The 17,977-nt window shown below is 42.6% G+C and overlaps 1 protein-coding gene across 2 annotated transcripts in view; it reads left to right on the forward strand.

Moving 5' to 3' along the window:
• LOC139387107 (astrotactin-1-like) overlaps positions 1-17,977 on the forward strand; it is a 251,064-nt gene that overhangs the window by 152,971 nt on the left and 80,116 nt on the right. For both annotated transcript variants that reach the window (XM_071133115.1, XM_071133116.1), the window contains exon 15: positions 2,084-2,272. In XM_071133115.1, the coding sequence (XP_070989216.1) occupies positions 2,084-2,272 (189 nt within the window). The remainder of the gene's footprint in view (positions 1-2,083; positions 2,273-17,977) is intronic.

Raw genomic sequence — 17,977 nt, forward strand, 5'->3', positions numbered from 1 at the left:
GAGCATTTGGCCAGTAACCGAAAGGTTGCTAGTTTAAATCCCCAAGCTGACAAGGTGAAAAATCTGTTGATGTGCCCTTTAGCAAGGCACTTGACCCATGCTGTGACCCCACTCACCAAATGTTATGTGTGAAATAGGACAAATATAAGCATCCACCACGCATTATTCACCCTCCACTCCACTCATAGAGAACATGTCTACTCTGGTGAATGGTGCTTGTTTAATAACATTTTATCAAAACTGAGTCAATTTCTGCAAGATCATATAATGATAATATTCTACATAACAGAACCGAATATATATCATAGTATAACGTTACTGTAAGACAAAAAACACTACCGCGTTGCCTATGTAATTTTTGTATTATTGTGCAAACGGTCGCATTTTCGGCCAAAACAGAGCACTCCACTAGGCAAAATATGTGTTTTGATTTAAACTAAACACACGTAGCCTATGCAACAGTTTGTAAACAACATCTCTAAAGTGTGTACATCATTCAAAACATTACTGTTGATCAACATCCATTTGATCTCAATCAGTCTCATGGGGACATGCATTTAGATCATCTTGAGTTATAGGATACAGTTTGGTTGGTATGCAGATACTGCGTGGGCATTTCACCTGTAAAATGCATGATTGACAGTGAGAAATGTGAAGGGGGGTTCACTAAGAGTAGAGGAGATAATGTGCTCAAAGTAGAGAATCCCAGAGATGTGCAGAAGCCCCAGGACCCCCAGCCACTGGGAAGTGGGGTCCAGAAAAGTCAGCTCCGCAGCCTCTAACTATTTATATTTGTACCATATTGTGTTGCTTCGGCATCTGAACGGCCTACATCAACATGCAAAAAAACATTTTATATGAATGTGTCATGAGTTTTCAGACTGCCAGAAAGTTATTGCAGAATAGTTTATTTGGGCTTGAATGATTTTTGGATTTGTTTGTTTTCTTTTTGGATGCCATGACTTGCATTATTTGTTTTGTTTAACGTGTCTATCATTTATTTATCCGTAAGCATTTTGTGTTTACTTCGCCACACGTGTGGAGTATAGCATAAATATTACATATATAGATGTACCATTACTAATGCATTTCAGATAAGAGTTCTCTGCCTTTAAACATGGCCACAGCCTTTAGAATTCAATTTCCTCAGTGTCATTAATTGTAGGAGTTCAGCAGCTTTTTTATTATTACAGATTTTTACACCTGATACCAAAGCACAATCTTCCATAAGGACTGTTTTGCTTCATAATGTAAGACTAGCATGTTGTGAGTACAAACTGAGTGTTGTGAGTACAAACTGTACATATTTTCTCATTTAAATTGAAATGTAGCATAAGTGTATCGTATGCTTATGGCTTGTATTCTATAATACCGGCATTTGCTTCTTACTTACTTTTGACCTTAAAACGAACAAATAATTATCTTCATAGACATTCTGATTTACTCTGAATATGGAATGTAAAAATAAATACTATCATACATGTAAATATTTGTGCTTTTTCCTGTGTCAGGTTTATGTCCGTTTCTATCACGTTTCTGGGAAGACCCAGATGCAGACAGTGTCGAAGTAACAAAAGTGTATTACTAGAACAGGGGGCAGGCAAAACGACAGGTCAAGGGCAGAGGTCAGTAAATCCAGATCATAGTCCAGAAGGTGCAGAACGGCAGGCAGTATCAGGGTCAGGGCAGGCAGAGGTCAATATTCCAGTGTGGTGCGACAAGGTACAGAACGGCAGGCAGTCTCAGGGTCAGGCAGAATGGTCAAAACCAGGAAAACTAGAAAACAGGACCTAGAAACAGAGAGGAGCAAGGGGGAAAATACTAGTAGGCTTGACGAACAAAACAAACTGGCAACAGACAAACAGAGAACACAGGTATAAATACACTTGGGATAATGGGGAAGATGGGCTACACTTGGAGGGGATGGAGACGAGCACAAAGACAGGTGAAACAGATCAGGGTGTGATAGTTTCATTGCTTTTCAACATTAATTTATCTTTATTTACACAAGGCATGAACTGTGTTGCTATGGATTTGTCAGTAGCCTATCCATTTCTAACTCCCTCTTTGTGTTTCCTAACAGCTTTCAGCTCTGCCATCCACTCCCTGGATGGTGCCACCCTCCGCCATGATTTTGTCTCCATCCTCAGGGAGTTTGGTAATCACTTTGTACAAGAGGCTGTGTATGGCTTCGAGGAGGCCTGCACTATCTGGTACCCCAACAAGCAGGTCCAGAGACAGCTGTGGCTGGAGTACCAGGACATCAGCAAAGGTAATACCTCTAATTGATTGGAGATACTGTACTGTAAAATCTAATAAACTCCTGGAGGGAAGCCATTGATGGTTCATGTTCCAACATGTTCTAGAAAGTGAGAGTGGGTGAGATTGGACAAAGCTAGGCCTTCTGCCTTCTAAACACAGTGCAGTCGACATGAATGGGGACGTGTTCGGCCCTCCTTTTCCTGTAGTCCACAGTCATCTCCTTTGTCTTGATCATGTTGAGGGAGAGGTTGTTATCCTGGCACCACATGGCAAGTTCTCTGACCTCCTCCTTATAGCCTGTCTCATCGTTGTTGTTGATCGGGCCTACCATGTCGTTAGCAAACTTAACAATGGTGTTTGGAGTGCTTAACTACGCAGTCGTGGGTGAACAAGGAGTACAGGAAGGGACTAAGCAGACACCCCTGAGGGGCCCCTGTAATCTGTGGATCTGTTTGGGCGGTATTGCAGTGGGTCTAGGGTTTCCGGGATGATGGTGTTGATGTAACCCATGAGCAGCCTTTCAAAGCACTTCATAGCTACAGATGGGAGTGCTATGGGGCGGTAGTCATTTAGGCAGTTTACCTTGGCGTTCTTGGGCACAGAGACTATGGTAGGTATTACAGACTCGGTCAGGGAGAGGTTGAAAATGTCAGTGAAACATTTTCACATCGGCTACGGAGAGCGTGATCACACAGTTGTCCAGAACAGCTGGTGCTCTCATACATGCTTCAGTGTTGCTTGCCTCGAAGCGAGCATAAAAGGCATTTCGCCCATCTGGTAGGCTCGTATCACTGGGCAGCTCGCAGTCACTGGGTTTCCCTTTGTAGTCCTTACTAGTTTGCAAACCCTGCCACATCCGACGAGCGTCAGAGTCGGTTTAGTAGGATTAAATCTTAGTCCTGTATTGATGCTTTGCCCATTTGATTGTTCATCTGAGGGCATAGAGGGATTTCTTATCAGCATCCGGATTACTGTTCCTCTCCTTGAAAGCAGCAGCTCTAGCCTTTAGCCCGGTGTGGATATTCTGCCTGTAATCCATGGCTTCTGGTTGGGATATGTACGTACGGTCACGGTGGGGACAACATCATCAATGCACTTATTGATGAAGCCGGTGACTGAGGTGGTATACTCCTCAATGCCATCGAATGAATCCCGGAACATATTCCAGTCTGTGCTAGCAAAACAGTCCTGTAGCTTAGGATCCGCATCACCTGACCACTTCTGTATTGAGCGAGTCACTGGTACTTCCTGCTTTAGTTTTTGCTTGTAAGCAGAAATCAGGCGGATAGAATTATGTCATATTTGCCAAATGGAGTGCGAGGGAGAGCTTTGTATGCGTCTCCGTGTGTGGAGTAAAGGGGGTCTAGAGTTTTTTTTCCCTCTGGTTGCACATGTGACTGGTAGAAATGAGGTCAAACGGATTTAGGTTTGCCTGCATTAAAGTCCCCGGACAATAGGAGCACTGTTTCTGGATGAGTGTTTTCTACTTTGCTTATGGCCTTATACAGCTCGTTGAGTGCGGTCTTAGTGCCAGCATCGATTTGTGGGGGTAAATAGACTGATACGAAAAAAATTGATGAAAACTCTCTTGTTAGATAGTGTGGTCTACAGCTTATCATGGGGTACTCTACCTCAAGTGAGCAAGACCTCGAGACTTCCTTAATATTAGAGATTGCGCACCAGCTGTTATTGACAAATAGACACAGACCACCCCCCCCCTCGCCTTACCGGCGGTAGCTGCTCTGTCTTGCTGATGCATGGAGAAAACATCTAACTGTATATTATCCATGTCGTCATTCAGCCACGACTCAATGAAACACAAGATATTACAGTTTTTAATGTTCGGTTGGTAGGATAGTCTCGGACGGAGCTCATTCAGGTTATTCTCCAGCGATTGCATGTTGGCCAATAGGACGGATGTTAAAGGCCGGTTACCTACTCGCCGGCGAATTCACACAAGGCACCCGGATCTGCGGCCCCAACATAATTTAGATGAAATGCAGTCATTTGGAGAAACTGTATTTTATGTATAAGTCATTCACTTTTGCTTTTAAAATAATGGAAAGTCCCTCTCAAAGGAGGGTTTGACGGATGGATAGAATGTACGGATGCATTGAGCCCCAGCAATTTGTTACTGTAGTTTTTCATAACCCATGTTCCTGTAGAAAAAAATGTAAGCTGTCAGTTTTAACCACATGAAAGAGTGATTTCAGGTGGAATTCCTACTCTGTCAGCAATCCATATTTTTACCTGTAGTTGTTTCCCCACCCAGACAAAGCCAGATAATGAATGACCCCTCTTTCCCCTGTGTTTCAGTCCAATAACTTCACCACCATTGTTTCCTTTGGTTGAATCGACCACTTTGCCTTCTTCCCAAGGACATTGCCTCACAATTTACAGAATGTTACCACTTCTGACAGATGGCTTTAAATGACTGAGTTTTCCATCTGCATGAAAACTCCATTATTCTTCATTTTCTCACTCTATGACATTGCTACAGATATTATTACACGATTACATACAAAAGGCAATGTTTTTTTTAAACGCTATTTTGTGAATTCACTTTACACAGCGCAATGTTGGTTCTTCTAGAGCAGGGAATGAAAAATTATGAGACTGGAACTATGGTACTATATGAACATTTTGATTCCTGGGACATAGGCCTAACTTCTAAAGAGAGATTTCTTAAAAATCATAATTATTTTTGCAAAGTTACAGAATGTCCATAAAAGTCCTGCACTTTTGATGGGAGTAATGAGCTCACTGGAGACTATGGTGATCCATGTTCTAGCCTTTGCTCCAAATATCAGAGCGCCTCTGGATTTGGCCTGAGTCTGCTAATAATTGTTGGATGTTTTGGGAGTTCTGTCAGCAGACATAATACGACTTATTTATATGTGGCAATGTATGAGAAGTTATGGCCAAGTAATGACACACTTGGAGAGAAATATTTTGATAAAACATTAATGAAAAACTGGTCTATGGTGTTCGTGTTAGGTTTAAGCTTAATTTAATTTAAAAAACAAATTCAACATGTAAAATATATTTTTTTTTAAACACTCTATAGTCTGTTTGAGTAAATAATGTATTGAAATTATCATTTTTGAATTCACTTCCTGTAGGTGTGAATGTTTGAAAATCCAAAACACAGGCACATTATCATTAGATCATAAATAATAAGCCAACCATAGTTCATTAGTTTTGAACAGTATGCATTTTTCAAACAGTGAAGGATATCATATTCAGTCCTCATGATTAATGATATAATTTTAGATGGATATAATATAATGAACAGAATGAACAGCATCTTAAAAGCACACGTAATGGTGTATGTTATCCTATCTATCAAACAACTAGCTTGCCAGAAAATAGCCGGTGGATACGACTTGATTTTTAAAGAAATAACAAACACAGGACGGGACTTTATTTATTTTATTTTTTACATTTCAACTTCAATGTGGTAAGGCCGTCCCAAGGTTTCCAGATAGCACCGAACAAGCTGCTCCCCATCTCTACACACGCAGTCGCGCTGAAAGGAAGCAACATCCTGTCACCGGCATATTGAACTTGTAACCAGGAGAAGAAAAGAGTAGCAAAAATTGACATCTGTATTTATATGAGAAACAGTTTACGTTTAATTAATATATTAGAAACAGTTTACGTTGAATTAATACATGAGAGATAAGCACTGTCTACTGTATGAGAAATAACCTAGAACCTCAACTTTCGAGAAACTAAACATATAAAAAACACAGTACCACATACTGTAATATTGTACATTTTTACACATTTTAGCATTGTCCTGAGGTCTTGGAGACAGTGAAGTAGCACACCTGAAAGCACCTGAACATCAACAACAGTACGTCTGAATAATGACCTCCATTAAACCCAAGGTCCATCTGTTTTAAAAGGCTACTGACCTCTGTCATTTTGAATTAGATCACTTGCTGTCTGGCTCAAAGCTGTGCTTTCACCCAAATACTAGTGTCAGGGTCATTATGTAAAGTCAAGCCAAGGCTCTGATTAACACAGACAACAAACAGGAAAAACAGTCCTTATTTATTCCATATATAAAGCAACTCAGCTATTAAAACAATGCTGTATTATTCTACTCAGACAGTGTGAGGATCAGAGGTTGAGGAATAGTGAAATGTATGGAGTTGAAAGAGTACGGAGTTGACACAGTACGCAGTTGACTGATTAGGGAGGTGACTGTCACTGCACCACCTGCACTGCTCTCCACGCTCAACCCTCCGCATGTTTCTTCCTGAGGGGTGACAGAATATCTACCACTTATCCAGGATGTTTGCTCTCTCTTCTCCTGCTCTCCTGGTCCCCCATGCTGCACATGCTCTGGCTGACAGGCAGGTCAGAGGGTAACGGCTAAGCATGGCCCAGGTGTCTCTGCAGGCTCTGCAGCCTGAGGTAAGAGCAGGAAGGAGGGTAGCGATGAGAAGGGGATGCTATGGGTGCTCCGCATAGTACTGCATGTACGGTGGAAAGAGAACTTTGGCCTCAGACCGCCCTACCTCTTCTGGCCTCTCTCTGTCAGGTGCAGTGTGTGGTTGGTATGAGGTGGTGTGCAGGCATCTTGCAGAGCAGACAGGGTGATGAATGTGCGCTTCGTGCTCAGTGGTGAGACAATTAGAGAGAGCGTGAAGCAGATGTCTTCGACTTCGAGCTTGATGTCTTCAGAAGGTTTGTAGCAGAAGAAAAGAGGGCTAATCTCACTTGTCAAATATAAATAACTTGCACATTGCGAGAACTTTGAAGAGGGTAAACAAAGTATGGCGCTTGCTCTTACAGTCTTTGACGATTAACTTAATGTATGTACTTTTTGAAGGAAATTCTGCACTGTGCACAGTTGAATATGATAAGCAAGTGATGGCTTGAAAAAGTGCCAAAGGCTGCATAAAACAAGCCATGAATAGCCTCTTCCCTCTGAGTAGTAAATGAATGTGATAAGCACACGCACACACACACACACACACACACACGCGCGCGCGCACGTACACACACACACACACACACACATACACACACACACACACACACACAGTTTAATGTCAAGCGTAGGCTATGTGAGGCACAATTTCCTTGCTCAGCAGAAAAACAATCTAAGGCTGTAATATCTCCATAAGAGCAGGGGCCTAAAAGATATGAATACCATTTTGAGTCAGCCAGTTTGAATCATAACCCCAAGAGGCCCTTCCAATCCCACCTGCTGCACTCTCATCGAAACCCAGACACAAAACAAGATCCCATCCATTATGTATTGTAATTGCCAAAACCCAGTCTGTTTTAATCCTAGTTAACATGATCCGTTTCGTCAGCCTTTACCCTCGGCTTAAGAGAAGTTAAACCCCACATCCCACCTTAAGTTGAAGTGTTCAAGGTCATCCCTTTGACGATTCATTTAAAATGTTGATTCCAACAGGCAACCACCAGTTTTCCTGTTGTTTTTGTTAGTCCTACAGAGCAGAAGAGTGGGGTTGTGAGGTTTTGGATAGGACATCAGTTTATGATTTCTGCCCTGGCTGTCTTGAGTTAATTCAGAGTAATGTGTGTCTCTGCTTGTCCTTCGGCTGAAGGGCACTACCTCTCAACACCCTCTGGACTTTGAGTTAACATAGATGAGCAAATAGGAGATTTGTCCTTCACGCTGCCTTTTGGTGGCCTTTAGACTTAAGAATGTATGACTACTTTTTTCTCTCTTTTGCTGTATCACACTTTTTGCTGCTGGATAATTCATCAGACCAAATCATTGAAGTTTGCCATTTCAATGTTATACAGCTCAATCAAAATGGAAGCATTTGACTGGTTGTTGAATACATTCATTATAAGTCTTGGAACTAAATCAAGTTGAATAAAGTGTGTAGGCTAAGTGCTTTTGCCTAATAATATGAGATAACTGGAGAACGCAATGTTGTTGCACTTAATTAATAATTGATTAAATGTCAAAGCCTGTGTCTGGCTGTAGGGAATGCTAGCTAGAGTTTCTTTCATTTTTGAAAGATAGCATGTGTTTTAAAGAGCTTTACTCAACTTACACTGCGTTGCTATGTGATATAAATGTCATTCCCACTGAGCTTTCAGAGGTTTGTTGGAGAGACGTATCTACTGGAATGTCTTAGTGGTAAATTCACGTTCACAACACCTTCAGAATTGTAAATCCATTGCTTTGTAATCTTCCCACACTGCTTGAGTCCCTTTTAATTATGATCAAGGCACATCACTTATTATTGTCTTTTTGCTATGAGGAGCTATGGGACACTGTTGTGCATATTAATCAGACTAAGGGAGCATCCCAAATGGTACCCTATTCCCTACATAGTGCCCTACTTTTGGCCAGGGTGCAACCAAAATTAGGGCACTATGTAGGGAATATGGTACCATTTGGGATGCTGCCTTAGACTAGGTTTTATCGTTAATGAACAATCATATGACAGACCAATCCAAATCCCTTAAGCGTTAAACAAAGAAGTCGGGATTACTAAGTAATTTGCACAGAAAAATAGCAACTATAATAAGAAACTTTATATCCAAGTGCATGTCATTGTGCATTTAGTAACAGTTGTAAGGAACAAATCCCCTTGAAGAAATTATATTGCCTGGACATATCATATAGTGATGTAGGCATAACCAAAAAGCTGAATTATCCCCAGCACTTGCAACTGGTATATATTTCAAACAGTATACATTTGATACTGTATCTTTGCATGCAAATGCATACATGTGTTGAGCACTGTAAATAGGATTTCAGCATAGGCTTAGAGTAATAGCAGCCAAAGTTATTTTCTGACGTCGCTGTATTGCACCTATTGGTAGTCATTATATCATACAACCATCACCAATTGCTGGTTATAGTTGATTGCTTCCTAGTCATAGTTAAATGTTTTAGAATGTAATTTCACAGCATTTCCAATCCAGCATTTGCATAATGTAATAGATTTTTGCTGCTTTGGTAATCAATGCTTGCTCTTTCATATTGCAAATGGTGATCTTACACTTAACTCTTAATTAGAAGTCGTATCTCATGGAAGGACTTCATGTAATATAAGTAAAATAATATATAGTACAATATTATGCAGCACATGAAATCCATGAACGAGGAGATGCAAAAATGTAGATACATCTTTAGAGGGAATATTAGAAATGTCTTGGACATGCCTTGTTTACTGATAATGGTGTGTGTGTGTATGTACAACTGTGTGTATGCGTGTGTGTGTGTGTGTGTGTGTGTGTGTGTGTGTGTGTGTGTGTGTGTGTGTGTGTGTGTGTGTGTGTGTGTGTGTGTGTGTGTGTGTGTGTGTGTGTGTGTGTGTGTGTGTGTGTGTGTGTGTGTATGCCTGCTTGCTTCCGTGCATGTGTGTTTTGATGTGGAGAGCAGCTAGTTTCAGTGAACTGGTCTGGTGCCCCAGCAGATGAAGAGTGATGAGAGCACTGCTAGAAGCTTTTCATCAAGGCCACTAGCACTTTGAGCAACGTGTTATCAACACAATCCAGGGCTCTGATTGGCTGACACTGATCTATGAGCTGTGGGTTTAGCTGCTCATCGTGTATGGATGTATTTCTCCCTTCGGTGTCTTGAGGCAAAAAGATAGAGGGGGGATATAAATACATGATTTCACATATATTACAATTTTGCATTAAAGCTCAGTCATGCATCAAATATATGAGCCATTTAATAGTGAATCTTATCTCATTAGCTGGGAGATTCCTTTGAAAATACGCTTTAATATAAAAGTTTATGGATTCATTTTAATTGTACCAGTGAGTCCAACACACTTTTGTGCTTCTTCAACAAAGTCATAGGGAATAATATTCTACTTCTTTCGTATTGCATTATTGACCATAATTGACATAAAAGACAGTATAAGCTTCCTGTCCTAAGGGTATCCGTGTGTCTGCTTCCTCAAACAGACCCTGGGTCGATCCAAAATGCTACAAACTGCAAAGCTTCAAACATAGCCCCTCTATGAGAAGTGACGTGGATTTTCACATAGCTCAAGCATGCCGAAGTGATTCCTATGCTTCTCTGTGTGTGAAGGAGCAACAGTATCAGGCACCCACTGTTAATCCTGTTTTGTCAGAAAAAACATGGAGTTTGTCAGGTCAGGCCATACATATGAAATAGTAGAAGCCAGTTAAATAACATATTCAAACATGTTCAAAATACTGAAATAAATATACAAATATCCTGTAAATTCTTTGTACATTTACTCAAGAATGTCTGGTGTTTAAATGAAGCAACTGAAATGGCTGATTGCAGGGTGTCGTCATTATTTGCTGAGGATAAAACTGCTGCAGATTCAGAATGTGTCCAATTTTCTTATTGTCTTATAACATATTTCCACCACACTGAAAATCTGCAGTAATTTGATAATAATGAACATAGCTGATTTGCATGTCAAAATGAATGAGGGCATTGTACCTCCTGTCTGAATTGGGCTACCTAATGAATGTTCTAATCGAAGGAGAGGGCAGGAAAAACACTAGCTCTTCTTTCAGGGTGAAATGCTTACCAAAAAATATAAGACAAGATAAATCGAGACACATTTTTCCTGCCTGAGTTTTCCTTCCCCTTGTTTGGCGATGTTGTGCAGCATAATTGCCCTCTACAGGCCTATTTGACCACTGCATGCTCTGCCATTGAGAGGAAGAGGGAAACTGCTTCACACAGTTTGCCTATTCCAGGGATATATGGCGTGAGATGGCATAGCATAGTCTCTTTTTTATCCTTTTATTGAACTCTAAATTGATAAAGAGATATTAGCTGTGTTTCTTTATAGAGATGTGGCTTTATCTTTGTGATTTCGTCTCTGTCAAATGATCCCTAAGAACGAGGAGAAACTTGAACAGCAGATTTAAGGAGCAGCAGCTCTCCTCCTCTCCTCTCACGGTGTCAATCTTCACAACAGAAGCTCTTGAGAGTAGAGGTCGATCGATTATGATTTTTCAACACCGATACCGATTATTGGAGGACCAAAAACGCCGATACCGATTAATCGGACATTTCTAGTTAATTTTTTTTGTAATATTGACAATTACAACAATACTGAATGAACACTTATTTGAACTTAATATATCAATAAAATCAATTTAGCCTCAAATAAATAATGAAACATGTTCTATTTGGTTTAAATAATGCAAAAACAATGTGTTGGAGAAGAAAGTAAAAGTGCAATATGTGCCATGTAAGAAAGCTAACGTTTAAGTTCCTTGCTCAGAACATGAGAACATATGAAAGCTGGTGGTTCCTTTTAACATGAATCTTCAATATTCCCAGGTAAGAAGTTTTAGGTTGTAGTTATTATAGGAATTATAGGACTATAGGAATTATAGGACTATTTCTCTATACCATTTGTATTTCATTAACCTTTGACTATTGGATGTTCTTATAGGCACTTTAGTATTGCCAGTGTAACAGTATAGCTTCCATCCCTCTCCTCGCTCCTACCTGGGCTCGAAGCAGCGTTACCCATGTTGAGCAAGGGGAATAACTACTCCAAGTCTCAGAGCGAGTGGCGTTTGAAACGCTATTAGCGCGCACCCCGCTTGCTAGCTAGCCATTTCACATCGGTTACACCAGCCTAATCTCGGGAGTTGATAGGCTTGAACACCTGCTGGCAAACGCAGTAAAGTTCTGATTGTTATGAAAACTTGAAATCGGCCCCAATTAATCGGCCATTCCGATTAATCGGTCGACCTCTACCTGAGAGTCAAAATCCAGCCATCATCATGCCTTCCATTAATGTACATTATTGATCAATAGATGGGGGACTTTCTATAAACTAGTGTACTAATTTTTTTGCCAATTTTTGTTTGTGTCATTACATTAAGATATAAGGGGGGGCATCATAGATATATTCAATAAAAGTAACAGGTTCAACCCCTTATCAATGTTGGTGATTTTGGACAACTCTTGAAGGAGTTGTCCAAAATCGTGTGACATAAAACGTTACTTTTCTGTCCTTGAATGTATGGCGGTGTAAGTTGTCGTTATATCATATATTAAGCATTAATCAGTTAAATTCGACATTGAACTAGAACCCTGTAAAAATCCTGGATCTATGTAGCTGTTGGACAGTTTTTTTGCATAGAGATCTCAGAAATGCAGCGTAACTACTTAACATTTTGTGTCTCCTTATGTTACATGGTGAAAACAGTTTTCATGGCACACAAATCCAAAATAATAGAAGCATTCCATTTTTCAAATGCATTTAACTGAAATAGTCACCTTACTTTGATAGTTAAAACCTAATATTGATACTGCCATTAACGTGGTTCTTCAATAATTGTGCATGATACTTGTTGGATGTGCATTTGGTGTCGAGCTGTTTAATTATGCCGTGATATTTTCACACATCATTATCTGATTCAGGAAAGACAAACAGCTGTTGTGATAGCGCAAGCAATAAAACAACAGCCCAAGTCCTGGAAAAAAGGCATTTGCAAGGAAATATCCAGAATATTTTAGTGTCTCATTCGTTAAACTGGTGAAGACAGCTGTGCTTGGATATAAGTTGGATCTAATATCCCTAGCGAATTGAGGTTGATCATCTGTTGTTGTCTGCTTGATTTACAGCAGGTTCTCGTTAGATTTAACAAAGAAAGCATCAAGGTAATCAGTATTTTCATATGTTTTGTGCCTCGGATTGTTTTGTGCCTCGGATTGTGTGCAATTGTGCAGGATAGAATATTGCACAACATCCAACACTCGTCCTATTAATTATTCTGGATGTAATGACTACAAATTACTAGTGGGCTTGTTCCCACTATTATCTGGTAATGACATTACAAGACAAATACATTTTGTTTTCCATGTTACACCTGCAATTTTAAACAATACAAGGGCTTGAAGTATACTATTTGAATTTAGCTCAGAAGTTTAGCTACTTGTCACACCCTGATCTGTTTCAACTGTCTTTGTGATTGTCTTCACCCTCCTCCAGGTGTCGCCCATCTTCCCCATTATCCCATGTGTATTTATACCTGTGTTCTCTGTTTGTTTGTTGCCAGTTAGTTTTGTTTCATCAAGCCTACCAGCGGTTTTCACACTGCTCCTGTCTCTCGATTGTTCCTGTTTCCTAGTTTTCCCGGTGTTGACCATTCTACCTGACTCTGAGCCTGCCTGCGGTCCTGTACCTTTGCACCACCTTTCTGGATTACTGACCTTTGCCTGCCCTGGGCCTTCCTGCCATCCTGTACCTTTTCCCCACCTATCTGGATTACCGACCTCTGCCTGTCCTTGACCTGCTTTTTTTCCTGCCCCTGTTCGATTAATAAACTGTTGTTATTTCGACGTTGTCTTACCTGAAACGTGATAGTACGAACTCGCCATGACTGACCCAGCAGACTCAGACCAGCTGCGCAACACCATCTTCTCAACACCATCTCCTCCCAAGGAGCCACCATTGGTAGGCACGAGGAATTGCTTCGTGGCTTTACGGAGGCCGAACGCCATGACCGGGCGTTGGACATCTTGCTGGAGCAATTCCGCGGGTTGGCTGGGAGGCATGCTACTACGAAGCTAACCTCACAGCTCCTCAGTAACTCGGCTGTTAGCAGTGCCGCCTCACCGGTCACTCCGCCTTCCCAGGAGCCCCGCTTACCTCCCCGGAACGCTTCAATGGAGAGCCGGGCACCTGTCGGGCGTTTCTAGCTCAGTGTGCCCTCATCTTCGAGCTTCAGCCCTCCTCCTTCCCCTCGAACCTCTCTAAGATAGCATACCTTATCACGCTGGTCTTTGGGATGGTGCTTGCCTGGGCAACAGCTGTATGGGAGCAACAGACGGCCATATGCGTCAGTCTAGAGGAGTTTGTGGGAGAGGTCAAGAAGGTGTTTGATGCCCCCTTCTCCGGGAGAGAGGCTGCCCAGAAGCTACTCCAGCTTCGGCAGGACTCCCGCAGTGTTGCAGAATATGCAGTGGATTTCCGCATGTTGGCAGCTGAGAGTGCCTGGAACCAGGAAGCGCTGTTCGACATGCTCCTACACGGAGTCTCGGAGGAGGTCAAGGATGAGCTTGCAGCCCAGGAATTACTGATGGTTCTCGATTCCCTCATTGCCTTTACCATCAGGATTGACTACGGGAACGACAGAGGGAGAGGAGATTCGATTTCACTCGCCCGGCCAAGGATTCCACCCCGCCTCCGAGGCATCGCGGAAGTCCCCAATGGCCCCGTTGCCGAGCGAACCCGAGGCTACCCAAGGTTTCAACAGAGTCACCGAAGAAGGCCGAGTCACCGTTTCCCGAGCCTATGCAACTAGGCAGAGCTGGGTTGTCTCCAGCGGAACGGCTATACAGGCTCAACACTAAGAGTTGCTTGTATTGCGGGACTCTTGTCCGTTAAGTCTCCTCAGATTCCCGTGGTATTGGGATTCTCCTGGCTCCAGCAACACAATACCCTTATTAACTATTCTACTGGTGCCATCATGGGCTGGAGACCGTTCTTCCACGCCCATTGCCTGAAGTCAGCACAACCTTCCCCGGGACGTCTTCCTGGGGGCTCGGAAGTTGCCCCGGACCTCTCCGCCATTCCCGCAGAGTACCAGGACCTCTGGGAGGTGTTCAACAAGGCCCGGCCACTTCGCTTCCGCCGCACCGACCATATGACTGCGGATTGACCTTCTCCCTAGCACTACCCTGCCCTGGGGACGACTGCACTCTGTCGGGACCAGAGATCAAGGTGATGGAGACCTACATTGGGGACTCCCTAGCTGCAGGATTCATCCATCCTTCTTCCTTCCGTTAGTCGATGCACACGGTGAAGAACCGCTTCTCGCTACCCCTCATCTCCTCTGCCTTCGAGCCGCTCCAGGATTGTCTCCACAACCCCTCCAGGTGTTGCCCATCTTCCCCATTATCCCCTCTGTTATTATATTATACCTTCTCTGTTTGTCTGTTGCCAGTTTGTTTGTTTCGTCAAGCCTACCAGCATTTTCCTTCTGCTCCTGTCTTTCGATTTTTCCTGTTTCCTAGTTTTCCCGGTTTTGACCATTCTGCCTGCCCTGACCTTGAGCATGCCTGCTATCCTGTACCTTTGTCCCACCTTTCTGGATTACTGACCTTTGCCTGACATTTGCCTAGCCCGACCCTGAGCCTGCCATCCTGCCTGCCTTTGCCCCACCTATCTGGATTGTCAACCCCTGCCTGCCATTGACCTGCTTTTTGCCTGCCGCTGTTCTATTAATAAACTGTTACTTTGTTACTTCGACGTTGTCTGTGTCTGGGTCTTGAAACGTGATACTTCTAGAATATGCCTACCTTTAAAATCAGACATTTCCTCAGTTTGTTTCTTGAAAAGTCCTTGTAGTTATTGTAGCCAATTTATAAGTTCTCCTGCTCCCTTATAATTATCCGGGATTTAATTTTTTTATCCGTTTTTGTGAGAGATGTGGCCACACATTTTTTTTCTCACTGCTACAATGGATTAGTTAGCCAGAAGCTAACAAGAAGCTAGCCAGAAGCTAACCAGAAGCTAGCCAGGAGCTAGCCAGTTTACTGGCTAACGTTAGTATTCAGCTAACCACGGTTTGTGGTCATCAGCTATGCTTTAGCTCGAAAAGCTATCGACAGTTTTGTACAACGCAACTCGGACCAGAACATACCGGACCTATTTTTCTCTCCATATCCCCGGATTTCAACCGCAAGCTCTGGACATTTACACCTGGATCTCGCAGCTAGCTAGCTGCTATCCGTGTGAATATTGGCTTACGTCGATCCCGGAGCAAACATCAATTATTCGGGAGCTAGCCAGCTGAAGAGTTCCATCAGCCACTCCTGGGCTACAATCACCTATCCGGACACGTTTTACTGCCGATATAGAGCCCCACCGGGCCTTCACGACTGGACTACCGACGTTATCTGCCCGAGGGAGTTATCCAACTGGCCCCTCCGTCGCGACGTTACCTGAACGTCCATCTGTGGCCCGCTAATCGCTAGCTGTCTTATCGGCTGCTATCTGAATAGGTCTATCGGACAATTTTTCTTGGGTCCCTATAACTATATCTATTTTGCTATTTGGATTGATCGCCTCTACCACACGGAACCCCACTAATCTACCAACGGAAACGCACGAGGTTGCTAAAAACAGACCTCCATCCTATGCTAGCTTGCTACCGATGGCCCGGCTAGATGCCGTTACCCCAACCAACCTCACTATGATCACTCGACTAAGCATGCCTCTCCTTAATGTCAATATGCCTTGTCCATTGCTGTTCTGGTTAGTGTTTATTGGCTTATTTCACTGTAGAGCCTCTAGCCCTGCTCATTATACCTTATCCAACCTTTAAGTTCTACCACCTACACATGCGATGACATCACCTGGTTTCAATGATGTTTCTAGAGACAATATCTCTCTCATCATCATTCAATACCTAGGTTTACCTCCACTGTATTCATATCCTACCATACCTTTGTCTGTACATTATACCTTGAAGCTATTTTACCGCCCCCAGAAACCTCCTTTTACTCTCTGTTCCGGACGTTCTAGACGACCAATTCTCTTAGCTTTTAGCCGTACCCTTATCCTACTCCTCCTCTCTGTTCCTCTGGTGATGTAGAGGTGAATCCAGGCCCTGCAGTGCCTAGCTCCACTCCTATTCCCCAGGCGCTCTCTTTTGATGACTTACTGTAACCGTAATAGCCTTGGTTTCATGCATGTTAACATTAGAAGCTTCCTCCCTAAGTTTGTTTTATTCACTGCTTTAGCACACTCTGCCAACCCGGATGTTCTAGTCGTGTCTGAATCCTGGCTTAGGAAGACCACCAAAAATTCTGAAATCTCCATCCCTAACTACAACATTTTCAGACAAGCTAGAACGGCCAAATGGGCGGTGTTGCAATCTACTGCAAAGATAGCCTGCAGAGTTCTGTCCTATTATCCAGGTCTGTACCCAAACAATTTAAACTTCTACTTTTAAATATCCACCTCTCTAAAAACAAGTCTCTCACCGTTGCCGCCTGCTATAGACCATCCTCTGCCCCCAGCTGTGCTCTGGACACCATATATGAACTGATTGCCCCCCCATCTATCTTCAGAGCTCGTGCTGCTAGGCGACCTAAACTGAAACATGCTTAAGACCCCGGCCAACCTACAATCTAAGCTTGATGCCCTCAATCTCACACAAATTATCAATGAACCTACCAGGTACCACCCCGAAGCCGTAAACACGGGCACCCTCATAGATATCATCCTAACCTACTTGCCCTCTAAATACACCTCTGCTGTTTTCAACCAAGATCTCAGCGATCACTGCCTCATTGCCTGCATCCGTAATGGGTCAGCGGTCAAACGACCTCCACTCATCACTGTCAAACGCTCCCTAAAACACTTCAGCAAGCAGGCCTTTCTAATCGACCTGGCCGGGGTATCCTGGAAGGATATTGATCTCATCCCCTCATCAGTAGAGGATGCCAGGTTATTTTTTTTAAATGCCTTCCTCACCATCTTAACCTGTTGCGACGACCAAACCCGGATCCGGGATTCTATTTATAGACCTAAGCTCATTACCATAACGCAACGTTAACTATTCATGAAAATCGCAAATGAAATGAAATAAATATGCTATCTCTCAAGCTTAGCCTTTTGTTAACAACACTGTCATCTCAGATTTTCAAAATATGCTTTTCAACCATAGGAAAACAATCATTTGTGTAACAGTAGCTAGCTAGCGTAGCATTTAGCGTTAGCATTAGTGTTAGCATTTAGCA

Source organism: Oncorhynchus clarkii, chromosome 28 (assembly GCF_045791955.1).
Source record: "Oncorhynchus clarkii lewisi isolate Uvic-CL-2024 chromosome 28, UVic_Ocla_1.0, whole genome shotgun sequence".
NCBI lineage: Eukaryota > Metazoa > Chordata > Actinopteri > Salmoniformes > Salmonidae > Oncorhynchus > Oncorhynchus clarkii.